The sequence below is a fragment of the Bombina bombina genome, chromosome 1 (genome assembly GCF_027579735.1).
Source record: "Bombina bombina isolate aBomBom1 chromosome 1, aBomBom1.pri, whole genome shotgun sequence".
Lineage (NCBI taxonomy): Eukaryota > Metazoa > Chordata > Amphibia > Anura > Bombinatoridae > Bombina > Bombina bombina.
The window spans coordinates 1,455,897,958-1,455,917,055 of NC_069499.1; the positions used below are offsets into that span (position 1 = coordinate 1,455,897,958).

At 38.0% G+C, this 19,098-nt stretch overlaps 1 protein-coding gene across 8 annotated transcripts in view; it reads left to right on the plus strand.

Moving 5' to 3' along the window:
* Positions 1-2,869: 2,869 nt before the first annotated feature.
* LOC128653023 (mucin-5AC) overlaps positions 2,870-19,098 on the plus strand; it is a 353,148-nt gene continuing 336,919 nt past the window's right edge. For 3 of the 8 annotated variants that reach the window (XM_053706103.1, XM_053706120.1, XM_053706110.1), the window contains exon 1: positions 2,872-2,978. In XM_053706103.1, the coding sequence (XP_053562078.1) occupies positions 2,888-2,978 (91 nt within the window). In that variant the 5' untranslated portion in view covers positions 2,872-2,887. Of the gene's footprint in view, positions 2,979-19,098 lie in introns of all 8 variants that reach the window. The other 5 variants (XM_053706065.1, XM_053706075.1, XM_053706088.1 and 2 more) reach the window with 4 other exon arrangements.

Here is a 19,098-nt window from a genome sequence, read left to right on the forward strand (position 1 = left end):
ATTCAGAAAAAGGTAGAAATAATATAACGAAAATACAATCTAAATGGGCGATTAGCTTAGCACCAGAACAAGTGGAGGCAGAAGGTATTCAAACATCTATATTGGAAGTGAAGCAAACAACTCTCTCTGCCACATGGAGAGAATCCCATATAAAACTTCTTTACATTACGTATTTCACTCCTGAAAAAGGCTATACATGGGGGAATTTGCACTTTAATAAATGCCCGAAATGTTCAATGAGGGCAGCCAATCTTAAGCACATGGTCTGGGACTGCCCAAAATTAAAGGGGACATGGAAGAAGCTGGAATATTGGTTGAATAGAAAAGTGGGAGTCTCCCGCCTGGATCTTTCATACATAAATATAATATTTCTTGGATTAGATTCAAGAATTCCCTCTGACAGGAAAAAAATTGTTAATGTTGCCATTTTAGCAACTAGATATTTGATCTTCAAGAAATGGAAAGAAACATCAGTTCCATCTATGTCAGAAATTAAAAATTGTATAAAAAAACAGTGCATTTTAGAGCAATATAACACGAAACTATATGACACATCAGCTGTGCGCAGTTTTTTTCAAAAATGGTCATCTTTTATAAAAATATTTCCTAAACAAGAAATTGATCATTTAATATATCCATTTAGAAATTCAGAATTAGTTATTTTAGGGTTATGGTAAAAAGGGGAATGATGATTGTCCGGTTAACCATTGTAGGAAGAACAGAAAGGGAAAGGGACGGTTATTATTACTTATTTTCTATTTATTTTTTTTCTTTTCCCCCTCCTCTCCTAGCCCCCCTCCCTTCTCTGGAAACGGATAAATTAAATAAGTCACCATTTTAGATCATATAGGTAGACTGGCGGGTCCCTTAGTAAAGTTAAATTAAAACGACCGATTCTTGTTGAATTATGAGATGTAAGTTTAATATATTTATTGCTGTTTTGCTTTTGTTCTTTATGCTGAAGTCTCACAAAAATAGTTAAACTACGACTTGGAACGAGTTAAACAACAAGGACAAAGTTAGAACTTGTTGTCTCTTTTTCTTTGCTTTTTTTTTCTTTTTTTTTTTTTTTTTTTTTTTCTTTTCCTTTTTTTTTTTCTCATACAACTATAATTGGAATAGATTATCAATTTACCCTGAGGGGTATAATAAGATGCTGTGTATGCAACAGATGTAAATATTGAAATGTCTTGTGTTGTAACAAATGGGGGAGGAAAGGAGAAAAAGAGAGAGAAAGAGAGGGGAAGGGGGAAGGAAAAAGAGAGAAAACTCCAGCAGTGATTGCTCTTTATTTAGGAGGCCATCAATGGGCAAAATGATGTTTAATCTATATAATGATGTAATTTTGTCTGTTTTTTTTTTTTTTGTTTGTTTGTTTTTTATGTTATGTTACGCTATATGATATTTGGCCCTGCGTGGCGCAATAATTGCAATCGGACTGTTATGCATCCACTGTTGGTTATAAATAAAAGATAAAAAAAAAAATTGCATGCTCTATCTGAATCTTGAAAGAAACATTTGGGTCTCATGTCATTTAGAGCCATTTCCATATTTTAAAGGGAGACTCAAGTCAAAATTAAACTTTCATGATTCAGAGAGAGCAGCAATTTTAAACAACTTTCCAATTTAAAAAAAAAATAAAAAAAAAAAATTGTGTACTCTATGTGAATCATGAAAGTTGAATTTTGTCTTTAGTCTTCCTTTAACCCTTTGGGGCCTATCTATCAAGCTCCGAAATGAGTTTGACGGCCCGTGTTTCTGGCGAGTCTTCAGACTCGCCAGAAACAGCAGTTATGAAGCAGCGGTCACAAAGACCACTGCTCCATAACCTGTCTGCCTGCTCTGACAGACATCGCCTGAAATCAACCCGATCGAGTACGCGATTGGCCGCGAGTCTGCAGGGGGCGGCGTTGCACCAGCATCTCTTGTGGTGCTAAGCTGGATTTGAGGGGTTTCTATTTTTTATTTTTTTTAAATATATATATTTTAACTTTTTTTTTTCAGATCCCCAAGGCAATTACTTTTTCTACGGAGGGTTTTGGGGGTCTGTAGCTACTTTGATACCTGAGATACAAGCTTCTAAGCAGCATGCCCCATTTCCCTATACTGTCTATTGTATTTTTTAAGTAAAGTTGCACGGTGACATCATCACGTCATTGCACGTGACGTAACCGCGCGAAATGGGAAGCCCCGGCGATGCCTTTTACTATGCAGGCCAGATCAGGTAGGAGTGGGTGGGAGCCCCCAGATCTCCCTCAAGGTGGGAGAGTGCTAGCGACGGCTGAGCCGTCGTTAGCACCTGACAGACACCATCGTTAGCACTCAAGGGGTTAAAGTATGTTGGCGTGTGTGCATGCATGTGTGTATAACATGTTGCTGGAAGAGTACACTGTCCCTTTAAGTCAGGATGCATTACAGATGTATATAACTACATACAAAAAAGCAATATTACTACACTGGTATTATTCTGCCATTGTTTTATCCCATTCAACTACTTTAAGTATGGTAACAAGAAGCATTGTTTAAAATGTCAGTTATACGCTATGCATGTAGTTTTGTAAAAACTGCTCTATTCATTACAGAATTTTTACCTTATTAATATTTTCTTTCATTTGGGCACTATAAATAAGTAATTAAGTTATTGATCAAAACATTTTTGTCAAAGGTTTCTCCACAGCAAACATGGTGATAATATATTATTCCCAATTCTATCCAGAAATAATGATTAAGAAATCTACTCCACTGATGTCATGACAAGTTGGGGCAGTGTGTTAGGTCAGCAGGCTGAGTGTGATAGTGAGAACTTGCACTTATCTCTTCAGCACAGATCACAGGGGGGAGATCTGCCTGGCAAGATGATTAGCAATAAGTCAGTCAAGAGATTGGGATGTGTACTGAATGCAGCAAGTGGCTCACAGGCCCAACACAACCAGCAGCCATGACAAAGTATTTACTGCTACTGTATGCAGTCATCCTGGGTAAGGCCGGCGGTTTATTCTTCATTTGGTAGTGTTGATATTTCTTAGTAAACTCTTTTCTCTATTTGTGTTCATCCTGTTGCTCTCTCCCTTCTACATTGTCTTATTCTCTCTTGTTTCCCTCTCCTGATCCTTATCTTTCTCTCTCATTTTGCTCTTTCTTTGCTTTATCTCATTGTATTTTTGCCCAGTCCCTTTCTCTTTCTCTCTATTTCTTTCCTTTTTCTCTAAACTTTTATTTACTAAGTACTCTCTGTGTATTTATTTATCCCCTCATCCTCATGCTGACCGTCTGCTTTTCCCATTCTGATTTCCCCTTTTTTCCTTCCTCTCCTCCATTGGTTTTCACTGTCCCTCCTTTTTGCTTTTGTTCCTTCACCTGTTACTATTATGTGCACTGTTCTATTACTTTCTTCCCTTGCCCCTTTGTTATCTCCTGTCATTTTGCTGTTTTTTATTCATAGGTGTCTCTTATACTTGTCCTTTGTATCCCTCTTGTGTCTCCTTTCCTGTCTATTCCTGCACCTCTCCCTTTTCTGTGCTGTCTCTCTCTGTCTTCTCTTTTCCTTTGCGCACTCACTTCTCTGTCACAAACACAATTTGTATCCTTTCTTTTGTATACTTGTTTACAGTCTACTGTGTTTAGCTTTGTGCTATCTCTCTATTAAAGGGACATCAGGCATATTGTTTATTAATAGTATATCAGCAATTAAAGAGATAATGGCACAATTATTCTGCAGTCTTATATTATTACATTAATATAAACAGATTAACAAGTGCAATTAGTTTGTTAATGGTCATCCATCCACCATCTGGAGAAAACAGTTTGTAATTTTCACTGTGTTCCAGCAGAAATGATAAGATAACAAACTGCACATTAGGGACAGATATGTTAAACATTTAGCTTGCCCTGTGCCCTATCAGAACTGCAAAAAATACACACTTTCCAGACTTAAAGGGACAGTAAAGTCAAAACTTAAAGTTTATGATTTAGGTAGAACATGCAATGTTAAACAACTTTCCATTTGATTTCTATTATCAATTTTGCTTAGCTCTTATGGGGCCTGATATTCAAAACCTCGCCGGCATGGAGAGAATCACATAAAATCTTTGGGATTTTTTTTAGACCTTGTATTGTAATGTAGGAGTCTCTGTCTAACACAAATAACACTACATAGCAGCATAAACAATTTCCAAGATAAAACTTTTCTTTCTAAAAAAAATTTAAGCACCTCGCCATATTGACAAGACTTCTTAGAATATCTTGCCTGAGTGGCAAGGTTTTGAATATCGGGCCTTGGTATTATTTGTCAGCCATCAGGCAACAGTGTTTGCAACCATGTTTATAGCAGTGTTATACATAGTTGCAAATGCCATAGAGTCTCTGTAGCATTTTTTATGCTATAAACATCGTTGCAAACACTGTTGCGAGATCGACACATTCACGCTCCTGAGCTCACCTAGGATTACTCTTTAGAAAAGGATACTAAGATACCTAAGCAAAATTGATTATAGAAGTAAATTGGAAAGCATTAGTAAATACAGTAGATTAGATTGGCGGGGACGTACAGGGGTCCTTAACGACACACGTCATACAGGGTACGTCACACACAAACTGGTCTTTAAAGACCAGCGACGTACCCTGTACGTTGTTAGGGGTTTAAAGTGGCTGGAAGGGATCCTGATCGCTTCCAGCCACTTTCAAGGTATTGCCGCAATGCTTCGATATTAAGGCATCACTGCAATAGCTTTTTTCCAAGACCGATGCTGAGAGAGCCACTCTGTGGCCCTCTCTGTACCGGTAGCGATGGTGCCGATCATTGGTGGGTGGGAGCAGCTGCAGGGAGGCGGGTGGGCGGCCCATCGTTTCCTAGGCATCCGGTTCCTGTATGTGCAATGTGCACACCTGGTCCTAGGAGTGTGGGGGGGGGCCTGCAGGGGGCGCGCACATGCCCCCAATGTAATTGAATGGGAAGGAGGGAGAGGGAGGAGGGAAAAATAACCATCAAATGATATGGAAGGGGGAGAGGGAGGGGGTTATTGAAGGAGGGCAGCTACACTACAGAAAAATGCAAATTGTATAAAAAAAAAACAACTTTTTTTGGGAGGCAAACTGGGTACTGGCAGGCAGCTGCCAGTACCCAAGATGGCAGCAAATAGGTAGCATGGGGAGGGTTGCAGGGGGAGAGCTGTTTGGGTGGGATCAGGGAGGTTGGGGTCTAAGGGGGGGTCCATCACAGCTGAATAGATATATATTTTTTTTTTTTTTTTAAAAAGCCTTTTATTTTAGCACTGAATGACTTTCTGCCAGTACTTAAGATGGCGGGGACAATTGTGGGGTGGGGGAGGGAAGAGAGATGTTTAAGAGGGATCAGGGGGTGGGATGTGTCAGGTTGGAGGCTGATTTCTACACTAAAGCTAAAATTAACCCTTCAAGCTCCCTACAAGCTACCTAATTAACCCCGTCACTGCTGGGCATAATACAACTGTGGTGCGCAGCGGCATTTAGTGGCCTTCTAATTACCAAAAGCAATGCCAAAGCCATATATGTCTGCTATTTCTGAACAAAGGGGATCCCAGAGAAGCATTTACAACCATTTGTGCCATAATTGCACAAGCTGTTTGTAAATAATTTCAGTGAGAAACCTAAAGTTTGTGAAAAAGTGAACGATTTTTTTTATTTTATCGCATTTGGCGGTGAAATGGTTGCATGAAATATACCAAAATGGACCTAGATCAATACTTTGGGTTGTCTACTAAAAAATATATATATACATGTCAAGGGATATTCAGGGATTCCTGACAGATATCAGTGTTCCAATGTAACTATAGCTAGTTTTGAAAAAAATGGTTTGGAAATAGCTAGTGCTACTTGTATTTATTGCCCTATAACTTGCAAAAAAAGCAAAGAACATGTTAACATTGGATATTTCTAAACTCAGGACAAAATTTAGAAACTATTTAGCATGGGTGTTTTTTGGTGGTTGTAGATGTGCAACAGATTTTGGGGGTCAAAGTTAGAAAAAGTGTTTTTTTTTCCATTTTTTCATCATATTTTATAATTTTGTTTATGGTAAATTATAAGATATGATGAAAATAATGTTATCTTTAGGAAGTCTATTTAATAGCGAGAAAAACGGTATATAATATGTGTGGGTACAGTAAATGAGTAAGAGGAAAATTACAGCTAAATACAAACACTGCAGAAATGTAAAAATAGCCCTGGTCCTTAAAGTGAAATTAAAAAGACAATGCAATAGCACTTAGGGCTCCAAATGCTGCTTCAGAGGCCCATCTTTTCAAGCTCGTCTGAAACAGAAGTTAAGAAGCAGCGGTCATAAGACCGCTACCTCCTTTACCTGTCCACCACCTTTTAGGTGGTGGATAAAAAAAATCCTGATCCAATCCGATCAGGATGATTGACAGCCCCTGCTAGTGGCCGATTGGCCGCCAGTGAACAGGGGGCAGAATTGCACAAACATGTCTCTAGAAATGCTTGTGCAATGATAAATGGCGACAATGTATGCTGTTGTCATTTAGCGATGTCAAGCGGACATGATTCGCTATAGCGAATAATGTTCGCTCGACATATAGTAAATCTACCCCTTAGGGGCCTATTTATTAATGTGCCAGCAGACATGATATGATGTAGCGTATCATGTCTGCTGCACATCAAACTGCTTGTGCAATGCTGCCCCCTGTAGATTTGAGAGCTAACAGGGGGTGTCAATCAACCCGATCGTATTTGATTGGGTTGATTTCTGTCAGAGCAGGCGGACAAGTTATGGAGCAGCGGTCATTAGACCGCTGCTTCGTAACTTTTGTTTACGGCGAGTCTGAAGGCTCGTGCAGAAACAGGGGCATCTAGCTCCATATGGAGCTTGATATATCGGCCCCTAAGTCTGAACTTCAAATTAGTAGTAGATTTTTGTCTGAAAATTTTCAAAGTTATGTCTATTTCCAGTCCCCCTGTATCATGTGACAGCCATCAGCCAATCACAAATGTATATATGTACATTCTGTGAATTCTTGCACATGCTCAGTAGGAGTTGGTGACTCAAAATGTGTAAAAAAAAATAACAACATTTTGCTAATGGAAGTAAAATGGAAAGTTGCTTAAAATTGCAAGCTCTGTCAGAATTATGAGAGTTTAATTTTGATTTGACTTGAGTGTCCCTTTATCTTTTGCATTATTTTGCAGTTTATGGATATAACCTTTGAAAAGCCTCTTTAGTAATTTATGATTTATCTCCCCTATTGTTCCCAGTTAAGGATAGATAAACACAGGAAGCCCTTGTTTTGTGCCGGTGTTCTAAAGTAAGTTGTCTAGCTCGTAGGAATGTGACTACCTCGTCACTTCCGGTGATGTGTAAACAGCTGCTGGAGGATTGTGGCGCTCTTTGCGCATGCAAACAGCTGTTTAAGGCAGAATAGGTGACAACTTACTTTAGAACACCGGTGTTCTAAAGTAAGTTGTGTACCGCGTATGAATTGACGCCTGATCGCTCTGTCCTTCTCTCCATAACACAGATTTTATTTTGCAATAATTTTGAAATTTTTTTTACTTGCTGTATTTAGTTTCATTTTCGCCGTTCTATACCTTTATAGCAATATCTCAAATTAGTTAGCGCTGTACCGTGCTGTATTTTTGTGTTTTCTGAATGATCATTTCCTAAAGCCTCCAATATAATCCTCAGACGTTACCTCATTATGAATTTTATCATCTTGCTTCCACCAATGTCTAATTAGCTCCGAACGAACGAAACTCCCGTTACAGTCCCATGGCTATTGCTATGTTTTGATTGCATTTTCTATGTAATTTAACGGGTTTAAATATTAAAAATAAAATAAAGTTATACAATTAAGTGTTATTATTGCACAGGTTGCTACTATTGTTTAAAAACAAATCAATTAGACATTGGTGGAAGCAAGAAGATAATTCATTACGAGGTAAAAATGTCTGAGGATTATATTGGAGGCTTTAGGAAATTATGAATCAGAAAACACAAAAATACAGCACAGTATACCGTTGACTAATTTGAGATATTGCTAGGTATAGAACGGCGAAAAGGAAACTAAATACAGCAAGTAAAAACTATTTCAAAATTATTGCAAAATAAAATCTGTGTTATGGAGAGAAGGACAGAGCGATCAGGCGGGAATTCCTACACGGTAGATAACTTACTTTAGAACACCGGTGTTCTAAAGTAAGTTGTTACCTATTCTGCCGTAAACAGCTGTTTGTAGGAGGTTGGGCCTCCAGTGAGCGCTGTTTATTGTGCCTTAACCATGCGCAGAGAGCGCCACAACCCTCCAGCAGCTGACTACATGTCACCGGAAGTGACGCGGTAGTCAAATTCCTATGGTAGACATCTTAATTTAAGACACCGGTTCAATTTGTGTTGTTTTACCATAACGACTTATATAAAGGACATTATTAGACAGGCTTCTTAGCTGAAAACAAAAGATTTGCATAAGAGTTTTTGCCTTCTGCATTTACAGTACAGCACTGTAATACAGTGTACAGCACATGTGAGTAATTTGCCATTTGTTTGTTTTCTTAAAGGGCCAGTACAGGTACCTATAAACAAAACAAAACAAATGCTATCATGCATATAAAAGTAACATATTACATATATTTTTTCCTGCTGGAATTTTTATATCGAATCTTACAGAAAGTATATGTCTGTGTGTTAAAATGTTTTCCTTATTATATGCAACAAAGAAGAAGAAAAAACAGAACTCTCCCCTGCCGTATTGATGGATAGTGACATGCCTCACAAGCATAAAAACATTTTTTATATTGGTGTTGTTACATTTACAACATTAATTTAAGGGGTTTAAGAATAAAATAGTGTAATAATATTATATAAATAACCAGGGGCATATTATGGACTAGGCAAACAAGGCTTGTGCCTAGAGTGGCCTGGAACCTTTAAATTATGCCCTGGTGCCCTGGCTTGGAGCCCATAAGACTTCTTAGAGTGCTTCCCTTTTCTCCTTGCTGGTTGCTGTGCGCTGCTGCTAGACGCACCTCAAATTTAGCCCGGTGTGGCTGGATGTTTTCTAGGCTGCAGCATCTGGGTAGTGCCATTCCTAGAATGCCATTCGGCCAATGAGGGAGAGGTACGGTCATGTTGACCGGCATCGGAGCTGAAGACGTAGGAAAGCTGCACTGTGCAGACCTCACCTCTCTGTGATAGAAATGTGCTCCTGAAAACACCAGCAATACATAAGATGTTGATAAAAACAATGCACTCGCTAATAACCCACACCTTTTACATTTTAAAGCTCACTTTACACTGTGATTTATTACTAAAGTACTAGACTCTTGTTTAATATTTTCATTGTGTGTAGGTTCTCAAGGCTGTTGGAACTCAATGCTCACTTCTTTAGTTTCTGGCCAGCTAGTTATTCAATTTTAAATTATATTTTGTAGCTTCTTATATGCCTGTACCAACTGGGTGATATTTAGTATTTCAATGGTATTCCTGAAAAGTAAATACATTTGGTAGTTTTTGAATCATTACATTGACATTTTTGTTTTTCCTATTACATTAAATGAGGATTTTAGGCAGTAGTCTCATTCCAAACTATGTAACGTGACATTTCATATTCCACTAAGATGTTTTTTAAGCTTCCTTTTTCTATTCATTCCAATTACAAAATATCCACACAATGTGGGATACTCATGGGTCTGGAGCTCTGCCCGCCCACTGCTACCCGATCCAACATAGAGTCCAACTGTCCATGACATGACACGAAAAACTAAAAAAAACAAAAGCAACGGTGGGCCTTGCCCATGTGTCACATCATCTCTGAGAGCCCCCAGAAAACTCTGGTAGGTGTGTTGAGATGCCAAATTGCAAAAAAAGGCACAACCGGAAAACCTTGATTTAAGTACCAGGTTTTCATTTAGATTTTTCAGAAAATGTGTTGTCTGGGGCCTCCATAGCCCTCCACATAAAATGTACATAGTCGATATACAAAAAAAACATGGTGGCTTATTGATTTAGTATTGATAATGATTGTGCTACCAGGGCCTTATCTAAAGGCAACAATGGTGCCCTGGCTTGTTGAAGCCATCAAGTGATATAAAAAAGTGCTGCCCCCCATCTTCCAAAAAAACGGCGTCTAGGTCATAATATGCCCCTGCTTTATACCCTTAACAATATGTCATAGATTATGTGTCCTAGTAGCTTTAACCTCAATAATACTGAGCCTGCTATTTAATAGCTTTTGATTATTGTATAATAAAAATTATATTTTACAATGAAATAGGACAATCACTGGCACCTGTGCATGGTGAATAATGCATAATGAAACCTGTAGCCAGCCTGCAATAAGTTCCCTGAATCAAGATAAAATAATTTTGTGTAAAACGTAAAGCAATACTCATTTGATTTATGGTGGAGATAAAAGCATGCAATTAAAATCCTCCATTTTAAAAAGGTAAGAGCCATAAAATTATTTTATAGAAAATTAGCAAATCTAGGCAAGTATCATTGCTTGCTTTTCCGAGGAAGTACTCTGTATACATTGTTACCAATGCACCAGGGAACTCTGGGTAAGATATGCAAATTAGATATACAATATCTCACGCGTTTTGCTTCCAAGTACTGTGTTTAACCACAGCGATTCCCTTTATTGGGGATGTGCAGCAAAAACAAACCACTTCTGGTCAGTTGTTTTATGTTCATTTACTCTCATCAGCAGAAGAAAGTTTCGCTGTGGTTAAACGCAGTACTTTGAAGCAAAGCGCACGAGATATTGTATATCTAATTTGCATAATAAATGTACATTGCAAAGTATTTTCACTATGAAAATATAAATATTTTATGAAGAATTTGACTTTGATATCCCTTTTAAGGTTCTGCTCCATCCATCTTCTGTACTTACATCCTCTGTCTTCAATCCCTTCGTTTTCTCTCTTCTTCTCCTTTTGCTACTCACTGTTCTACTTTCTTCAAAAGCAGTACTGTATCTAGTACAACAATATAATGATGTAATATTCATTAATAGGCAATGATAATGAAATCCTTGTCACCTTAAACTGTGCTGTACATACTATTTTGAAAAATTAAACAATTCTATATTTTTTTTAACTATGTAATTTTAATAAGTCATAGGGGTATATCACGTTATTTGCAATCAATAGTGACAGGATTGCTACATAGAAAGTAATCTATTGCCATCATTTGAGGCTTGCGCATGATGAAAATTCTACTGGCAACTGATTGGCTAACAGCTATTTGTTTTCTGGGTAGCCAGTAAAAATAATACCAACAGTATTTCAAACATGTCTATTAATTGCAGCTTAATGCTATGCAAACCCCTTTTCCATCACACCTTCCTTGACCTGGTATAAAGTTCTCACAGGCTAAAATTCAATGATCCTATAAGTGGGTTAACACATCAAGGGGATCCCCCTACGTTCACCACAGTAATAAACACTAGAACCTGCATTCCTTACCACAACTTTCAGCCCTATATGATTCCCCCATAACACCCCAAAGGCTAGGGAAACGTCTTCATGACCTGCCCACTACAAAACCCCTACTGTGTTATATATTATTACAAATTATCCACACCAGTAAGTCCCAATCAATTCCGTCTTTGTCTTTGGTTTGGTGCTTGTGTACACAAATGCAAGTAATAGTTTATATTTATTTACTGATTAAAAACTAATTTAATATAATGAATTATGACATGTAAATTTAGCCTAAATGACATTAGATATTACTGTTACACTTTGTCCCATCCCCTTTAAGCTGTCCCATTTTACAGAGGCAAATACAAATATTCTGAAATCTAAGCCTTTTCTGGTCCCAAGAGATTTGGTTAAAGGGTTTTGTACCTGTAACTGCATATGCCCATGTATGCTTCCTATATTAATTTAATATTATGCTAAAATGCATTGGAATAGTATTGTAAGACCAACTGCTAGTGGGAATATTTTATTATAAAATAAGTGCTAGCTCCTATTCGTCCCACTATAACAAAGTTGTTCCTAGGAAATAAATCTAGCTGATTTCTTATAGTTTCCCCATTTTAAAGATCTTATCAAACTCACACCACTATTACTTAGTAACATTTCACAATATGGCTTATTAAATAATGACAGCTCCTAAAAGCTGTTCCTTATCACCAAATGCCAGGCAATTTCAGACCCTAGTTGCTATAACACTACTACATTACATAAGTACCAGAAGTATAGAACATTAACACTAACCAAGATCCAATTAAAACCTAACATTGATACAATACCCCTAACCTTTACTGAATCCAACCTCCCACCACTATTATACCCTCATCACCACTGATCCAGTTCACCCAGCACAGTTTAACCCTTGCCGTCACTAACCCAATTCACCCAGCACAGTTTAACCCTTGCCGTCACTAACCCAATTCACCCATCATAGTTAAACAATTGCCGTCACTTACCCAATTCACCCAGCACAGTTAAACCCTTGCCGTCACTAACCCAATTCACCCATCACAGTTAAACAATTGCCGTCACTAACCCAATTCACCCAGCACAGTTTAACCCTTGCCGTCACTAATCCAATTCACCCAGCACAGTTAAACCCTTGCCGTCACTAATCCAATTCACCCAGCACAGTTAAACCCTTGCCGTCACTAACCCAATTCACCCAGCACAGTTTAACCCTTGCCGCCACTAATCCAATTCACCCAGCACAGTTAAACCCTTGCCGTCACTAACCCAATTCCCCCAGCACATTTTAACCCTTGTCGTTACTAACCCAATTCACCCAGCACAGTTTAACCTTTGCCGTCACTAATCCAATTCACCCAGCACAGTTAAACCCTTGCCGTCACTAATCCAATTCACCCAGCACAGTTAAACCCTTGCCGTCACTAACCCAATTCACCCAGCACAGTTTAACCCTTACCGTCACTAATCCAATTCACCCAGCACAGTTAAACCCTTGCCGTCACTAACCCAATTCACCCAGCACATTTTAACCCTTGCCGTTACTAACCCAATTCACCCAGCACATTTTAACCCTTGCCGTCACTAATCCAATTCACCCAGCACAGTTAAACCCTTGCCGTCACTAACCCAATTCACCCAGCACAGTTAAACCCTTTCCATCACTAACCCAATTCACCCAGCACAGTTTAACCCTTGCCTTCACTAACCCAATTCACCCAGCACAGTTAAACCCTTGCCATCACTAACGTAATTCACCCAGCACAGTTAAACATTAAATGTCTCATCTTGATTAACCCCTTGTGGACTGATGACGGTCCTGAACCGCCAGGACTTAAAACAGGCAGCGGGAGCGATCAGAGATCACTTCCGCCAAAATACCGCTGTTACTATCTGCCAGGCAAGTGAGGCAGATAGTAACAGCCATTTATTATGTTTGGGACAGTGTTACAATGTCACTATTGATACATTTTAAAATATATATTTTAAAACAGCAATGTCCTACTTGTACTTATAGCCCTATAACTTGCAAAAAAAGTAGGTAAACATTGGGTGTTTTTAAACTCAGGACAAAATTTTGAATCTATTTAGCAGTTATTTTCATTAGCTTTTGTAGATGAATAAAAGATTTTTCAAGTAAAAGTAAAAAAACATGTTTTTTTTAAATTTTTCACCATATTTTATTATTTTTTTTAAAAGTAAATTATATGACATGATACAAATAATGGTATGTAAAGAAAGTCCTTCTTGACCTGAAAAAAAACAATATATAATTTGTATGGGAACAGTAAATGAGAGAGAGAAAAATTACAGCTAAACACCTTAAGGGGTTAAACCTTGACTGCCAATGCACAAATCCTCACAAGAAAAATTAATACTTACATCTGCTGACCTGATTCGCCAACACAATTAAACCCTAAGCACAGATAACTCAATCCTTTGCCACTGATATTAACCCCTTACAGGAACTGATCCACCACAACACAAATAAATATGTGCTTCTGACCCAAATCCCCATCACAATTAATCCCTTGCCACCACTGATCTGATGCCCCTTCCCTAATTTATTCCTAACTGTGACCCTGTCCCAAAACAATTACCCTAGGACCTGATGATATAAAGTTCTCATTTCAGATGAAATTGTCTAAAATGATCCTCCAGCACTGCAAGATCCCTCACACGATTCTAGAAATCCTTTTTATGCTTTGAAAGTTTATGTGTAACTTTAGTAAATTAGGATCATACTTTATATTATATTTATATCAGACTTTATGTTTTAATCTCTCTTTCAATTCTCATAAATTTTTTACAAATTGCATTGCACTTTGTAATTGTTCTATGTAAAATAAAACTGACAGTTTCAGAAAGTGGGAGGGACTGTCAGGGTCTGTCTGAATCTCTCTTTCAATTCTGATAATATTCTCCAAGCATTTTACACCACCACTGCTGTATGCTGGTGAAGTATATATATATATATATATATATATATATATATATATATATATATATATATATATATATACACAAGTTCAGAAGGGCCCACATTCTAACTACAAAAATGCCAACGACTAGGGTTCAGTCCAATGGTTGTAGATATTGAAAAGATGGACAGCACTTATTGGATTTCAAAGAAGTGAAAGACTCATATAATTTGTGACGTTTCAGGGACTTTCTACACTTCCTCAGACAAACAGTGATACATGGCAAACATTTAAAGCCCATAAGCGCCTCCCCTCATGTTCACAAAATTGCGCGCGAGTAGGGTGTTTTTTACCATTATTTTTGCTCCATTGACTTCTATGGGGGAATATGTTATAGCGCACGCGACATTGTAAGTTTAGCTTTTTACACTGGTATTAGCACGCAAAAAACCCCCAGTTTACTTTCAACGTGTAATATGAGCACAACCTGACGCGCAAAAGCTTACTTCTAGCGCAGTTAATGCTCGAGCAGGAGCATTAAATAACGCTCCACTTGTAATCTGGCCGTAAATAAATTCTAGATAGAATGATGCATTGCATTCAAAGAAAAGATTAGTCTGAGAATAACATGTATATGTATAGCTGTTTAAATATTGACATAATAAGGGTAAAATGTTATGGCTATATTACAAGTGGAACGCAAACAGTTATGTGCAAGCAAAAAGGGGTTTATCATGGGTGCATGCGGTCGTTGGTTTTCTTGCTCATATTACAAGTTGAAAGTAAATGCAATCGCTTGAGCTCAATTGAAGTTACCGCACGTCGGGTTAGCGCAGCCTTAGAGTTCTAGTTAACTGTTTTGCAAAACAAAAAAGTGTCACAAAACAAATCAAAAGTACATTACATAGTACAGTTACACTCATAATAACACCATATAATAAAAATTATTTAAAAAAAATATTGCACAAATAAGTTATAAGGGCTCAAAGATATGTGGTGTCTGAAGAAAAAAAAAGGCAAACAAAGGGCTTTTACATAGAGATACATACATATACATGTCTAATTATGTATATATGTATGTATGTAAATATATATATATGTTTATATGTGTGTACATATGTATTTATATGTGATTTCAGACATATGTACATATAAACACATAAATACATATGTACACACATAGGAGCCTATTTATTATGTGTCTATTCGACATGATCCGATCAGCGGATCATGTCCGACAGACATCGCTGAATGCGGAGAGCAATACTCTTGTGAACTGCTGGCACAACGGCGCCCCCTGCAGATTTGCAGCCAATCGGCCGCTAGCAAGTGGGTGTCAATCAACCCGTAATATTCGATCGGGTTGAATTGCAGCAATGTCTGTCCGCCTCCTCAGAGCAGGTGGACAGGTTATGGAGCAGCGGTCTTTAGACCGCTGCTTCATAACTGGTGTTTCTGGCGAGCCTGAAGGCTCACCGGAAACACGGGGCTTCAAGCTCCATACGGAGCTTGATAGATAGGCCCCATAGAGACATATATACAATGCCTTGCAAAAGTATTCACCCCCTTGACTTTTTACCTATTTTGTTACATTACAGCCTTAAGTTCAATGTTTTAGTAATCTGAATTTTATGTGATGGATCAGAACACAATAGTCTAAGTTGGTGAAGTGAAATGAGAAAAATATATACATAAACCTATTTTTTAGAAATAGAAAATTGCCATGTGCGTATGTATTCACCCACTTTGTTATGAAGCCCATAAAAAGCTCTGGTGCAACCAATTACCTTCAGAAGTCACATAATTAGTGAAATGATATCCACCTGTGTGCAATCTTAAGTGTCACATGATCTGTCATTACATATACACACCTTTTTTGAAAGGCCCCAGAGGCTACAACACCTAAGCAAGAGGCACCACTAACCAAACACTGCCATGAAGACCAAGGAACTCTTCAAACAAGTAAGGGGCAATGTTGTTGAGCAGTACAAGTCAGGGTTAGGTTATAAAAAAATATCCAAATCTTTGATGATCCCCAGGAGCACCATCAAATATATCATAACCAAATGGAAAGAACATGGCACAACAGCAAACCTGCCAAGAGACGGCCGCCCACCAAAACTCACGGACCGGGCAAGGAGGGCATTAATCAGAGAAGCAGCACAGAGACCTAGGGTAACCCTGGAGGAGATGCAGAGTTCCACAGCAGAGACTGGAGTAGCTGTACATAGGACTTCAATAAGCCGTACGCTCCATAGAGTTGGGCTTTATGGCAGAGTGGCAAGAAGAAAGCCATTCCTTTCAGCAAAAAACAAAATGGCACGTTTTGAGTTTGCGAAAAGGCATGTGGGAGACTCCCAAAATGTATGGAGGAAGGTGCTCTGATCTGATGAGACTAAAATTGAACTTTACGGCCATCACCCAACACATCAAATCACCCAAAGAACATCAGCAGCTGGGACTGGGAAACTGGTCAGAGTTGAGGGAAAGATGGATGGTGCTAAATACAGGGATATTCTTGAGCAAAACCTGTACCACTCTGTGCGTGATTTGAGGCTAGGACGGAGGTTCACCTTCCAGCAGGACAATGACCCCAAACACACTGCTAAAGCAACACTTGGTTGGTTTAAGGCGAAACATGTAAATGTGTTGGAATGGCCTAGTCAAAGCCCAGACCTCAATCCAATAGAAAATCTGTGGTCAGACTTAAAGATTGCTGTTCACAAGCGCAAACCATCTAACTTGAAGGAGTTGGAGCAGTTTTGCAAGGAGGAATGGGCAAAAATCCCAGTGGTAAGATGTGGCAAGCTCATAGAGACTTATCCAAAGGTATGAGGTGTGATTGCCGCAAAAGGTGGCTCTACAAAGTATTAACTTTAGGGGGCTGAATAGTTATGCACATTGACTTTTTCTGTTATTTTGTCCTATTTGTTGTTTGCTTCACAATAAAAAAAAAACATCTTCAAAGTTGTGGGCATGTTCTGTAAATTAAATGATGCAAATCCTCAAACAATCCATGTTAATTCCAATATAATTGCAATATACATATTTAATAAAGTGTTATACTGTGAATTTACTGTAAATATTTCATATTTCAATGTTCTTCACAAAGGGAAAATATGTCCAAAGTATTTATAGATATATATTACTGTATATATATGTATATATATCTATACCTATATATAATCATGTATATATAGGTAGAAATATATATTTGCACAAAAAAAACATCATATATGTAGAAATATGTATTTATGAATAAATATAACATTTTCTTCTATTTGAAGAACATTGGAATGTGAAATTCATATTTTCATGTCGGGTTAGCGAACTTGAGAATATGCGAATATGCGATCGGGTTTGTGCACAAGTAGGGTGTTTTTTCCCCCACTTTATTTGCTCTATTGACTTCTCTGGGGGAATACGTTATCACCCACACACTATTCTAAGTTGGGCTTTTTTCGCTCAACGTATTAGAGAGCCAGCTAAAGCAGTTTACGTTCAACTTGTAATACGAACGCTAACTGACAAGTGCAAAAAGCTTACTTCTAGTGGAGACAGTTAAAGCTTGAGCGGGACCATTAAATAACACTCCACTTGTAATCTGGCCCTTAGTGTCTAGAAAACAAGGGGGGCTGCCATATTGTAACTTAGGTTACCTTCTCTGCTGTGGCCAATTAGGGACAGTTATAAATAGGTCACTAGAGTGTGTAGCCAATGATTGTGTGGAATATAACAGTGTTCTGCACTTCCATTTCTAATAGGAACTAAAAACCTCACAATTTAGAATGGAATTACAGGAAAAGGGGACAAAATAAATAATGAAAGTATATTGCAGACCTTTATATATATATATATATATGATTTTTCATTTTATATTACCATCTCAAAGTTTAATGTCCCTTTAAGATTACTAAAAGCAAGATTTTTTATTTTTTTGTATTATACCGGGTGCGTAAAGAAGGGAAAAATATGAGCGGTATCACACTTTCCATAGCGCTGCCATTATAGGTTACTGAAAAACCTCCTTGTGCTGTGCGGTATGGTGCTTAAGCTCCATACCGCACAAAAGCAAAGGGCTGAGTTTACGTGCTCGTGCACACTTTCCCCCACACTTTCTCAAAATAGACATCAATGAAAAAACTAACACCTGTGATCGCAGAATGGCAAATCACCGTAACGCAACCCCATTGATGTCTATAGGGAAAAGAAAATTCTGTTAAAACCTAACACCCTAACAAAAAACCCTAGTCTAAATACCCCTATTCCGCCACTCCCCGACATCGCCGATGCTAAATTGAGTTATTGACCCCTAATCCGCCTCTCCCCACATTGCCGACACTAAATAAATCAATTAACCCCTAAACCGCCGGCCCCCAACATGGCAACTAATAAATAAACCTATTAACCCCTAATCTACTACTATAATAAACATATTAACTCCTAAACCGATGGTTTAGGGGTTAAAAACAAAATTAAATTGTGACCTGTAATGGCGATCTAGAGAAGGAACAAAATAGAAGGATTAAAGGGACAGTCTACTTGAAAATGTTGATTGTTTAAAAAGATAGATAATCCCTTTATTACCCATTCTCCAGTTTTGCACAACCAACACAGGTATATTAATACACTTTTGACCTCTGTGATTAATTTGTATCTAAGCCTTTGCAGACTACCCCCTTATCTCAGTTCTTTTGACATACTTGCATTTTAGCCAATCAGTGCTGACTAATAAATAACTCAA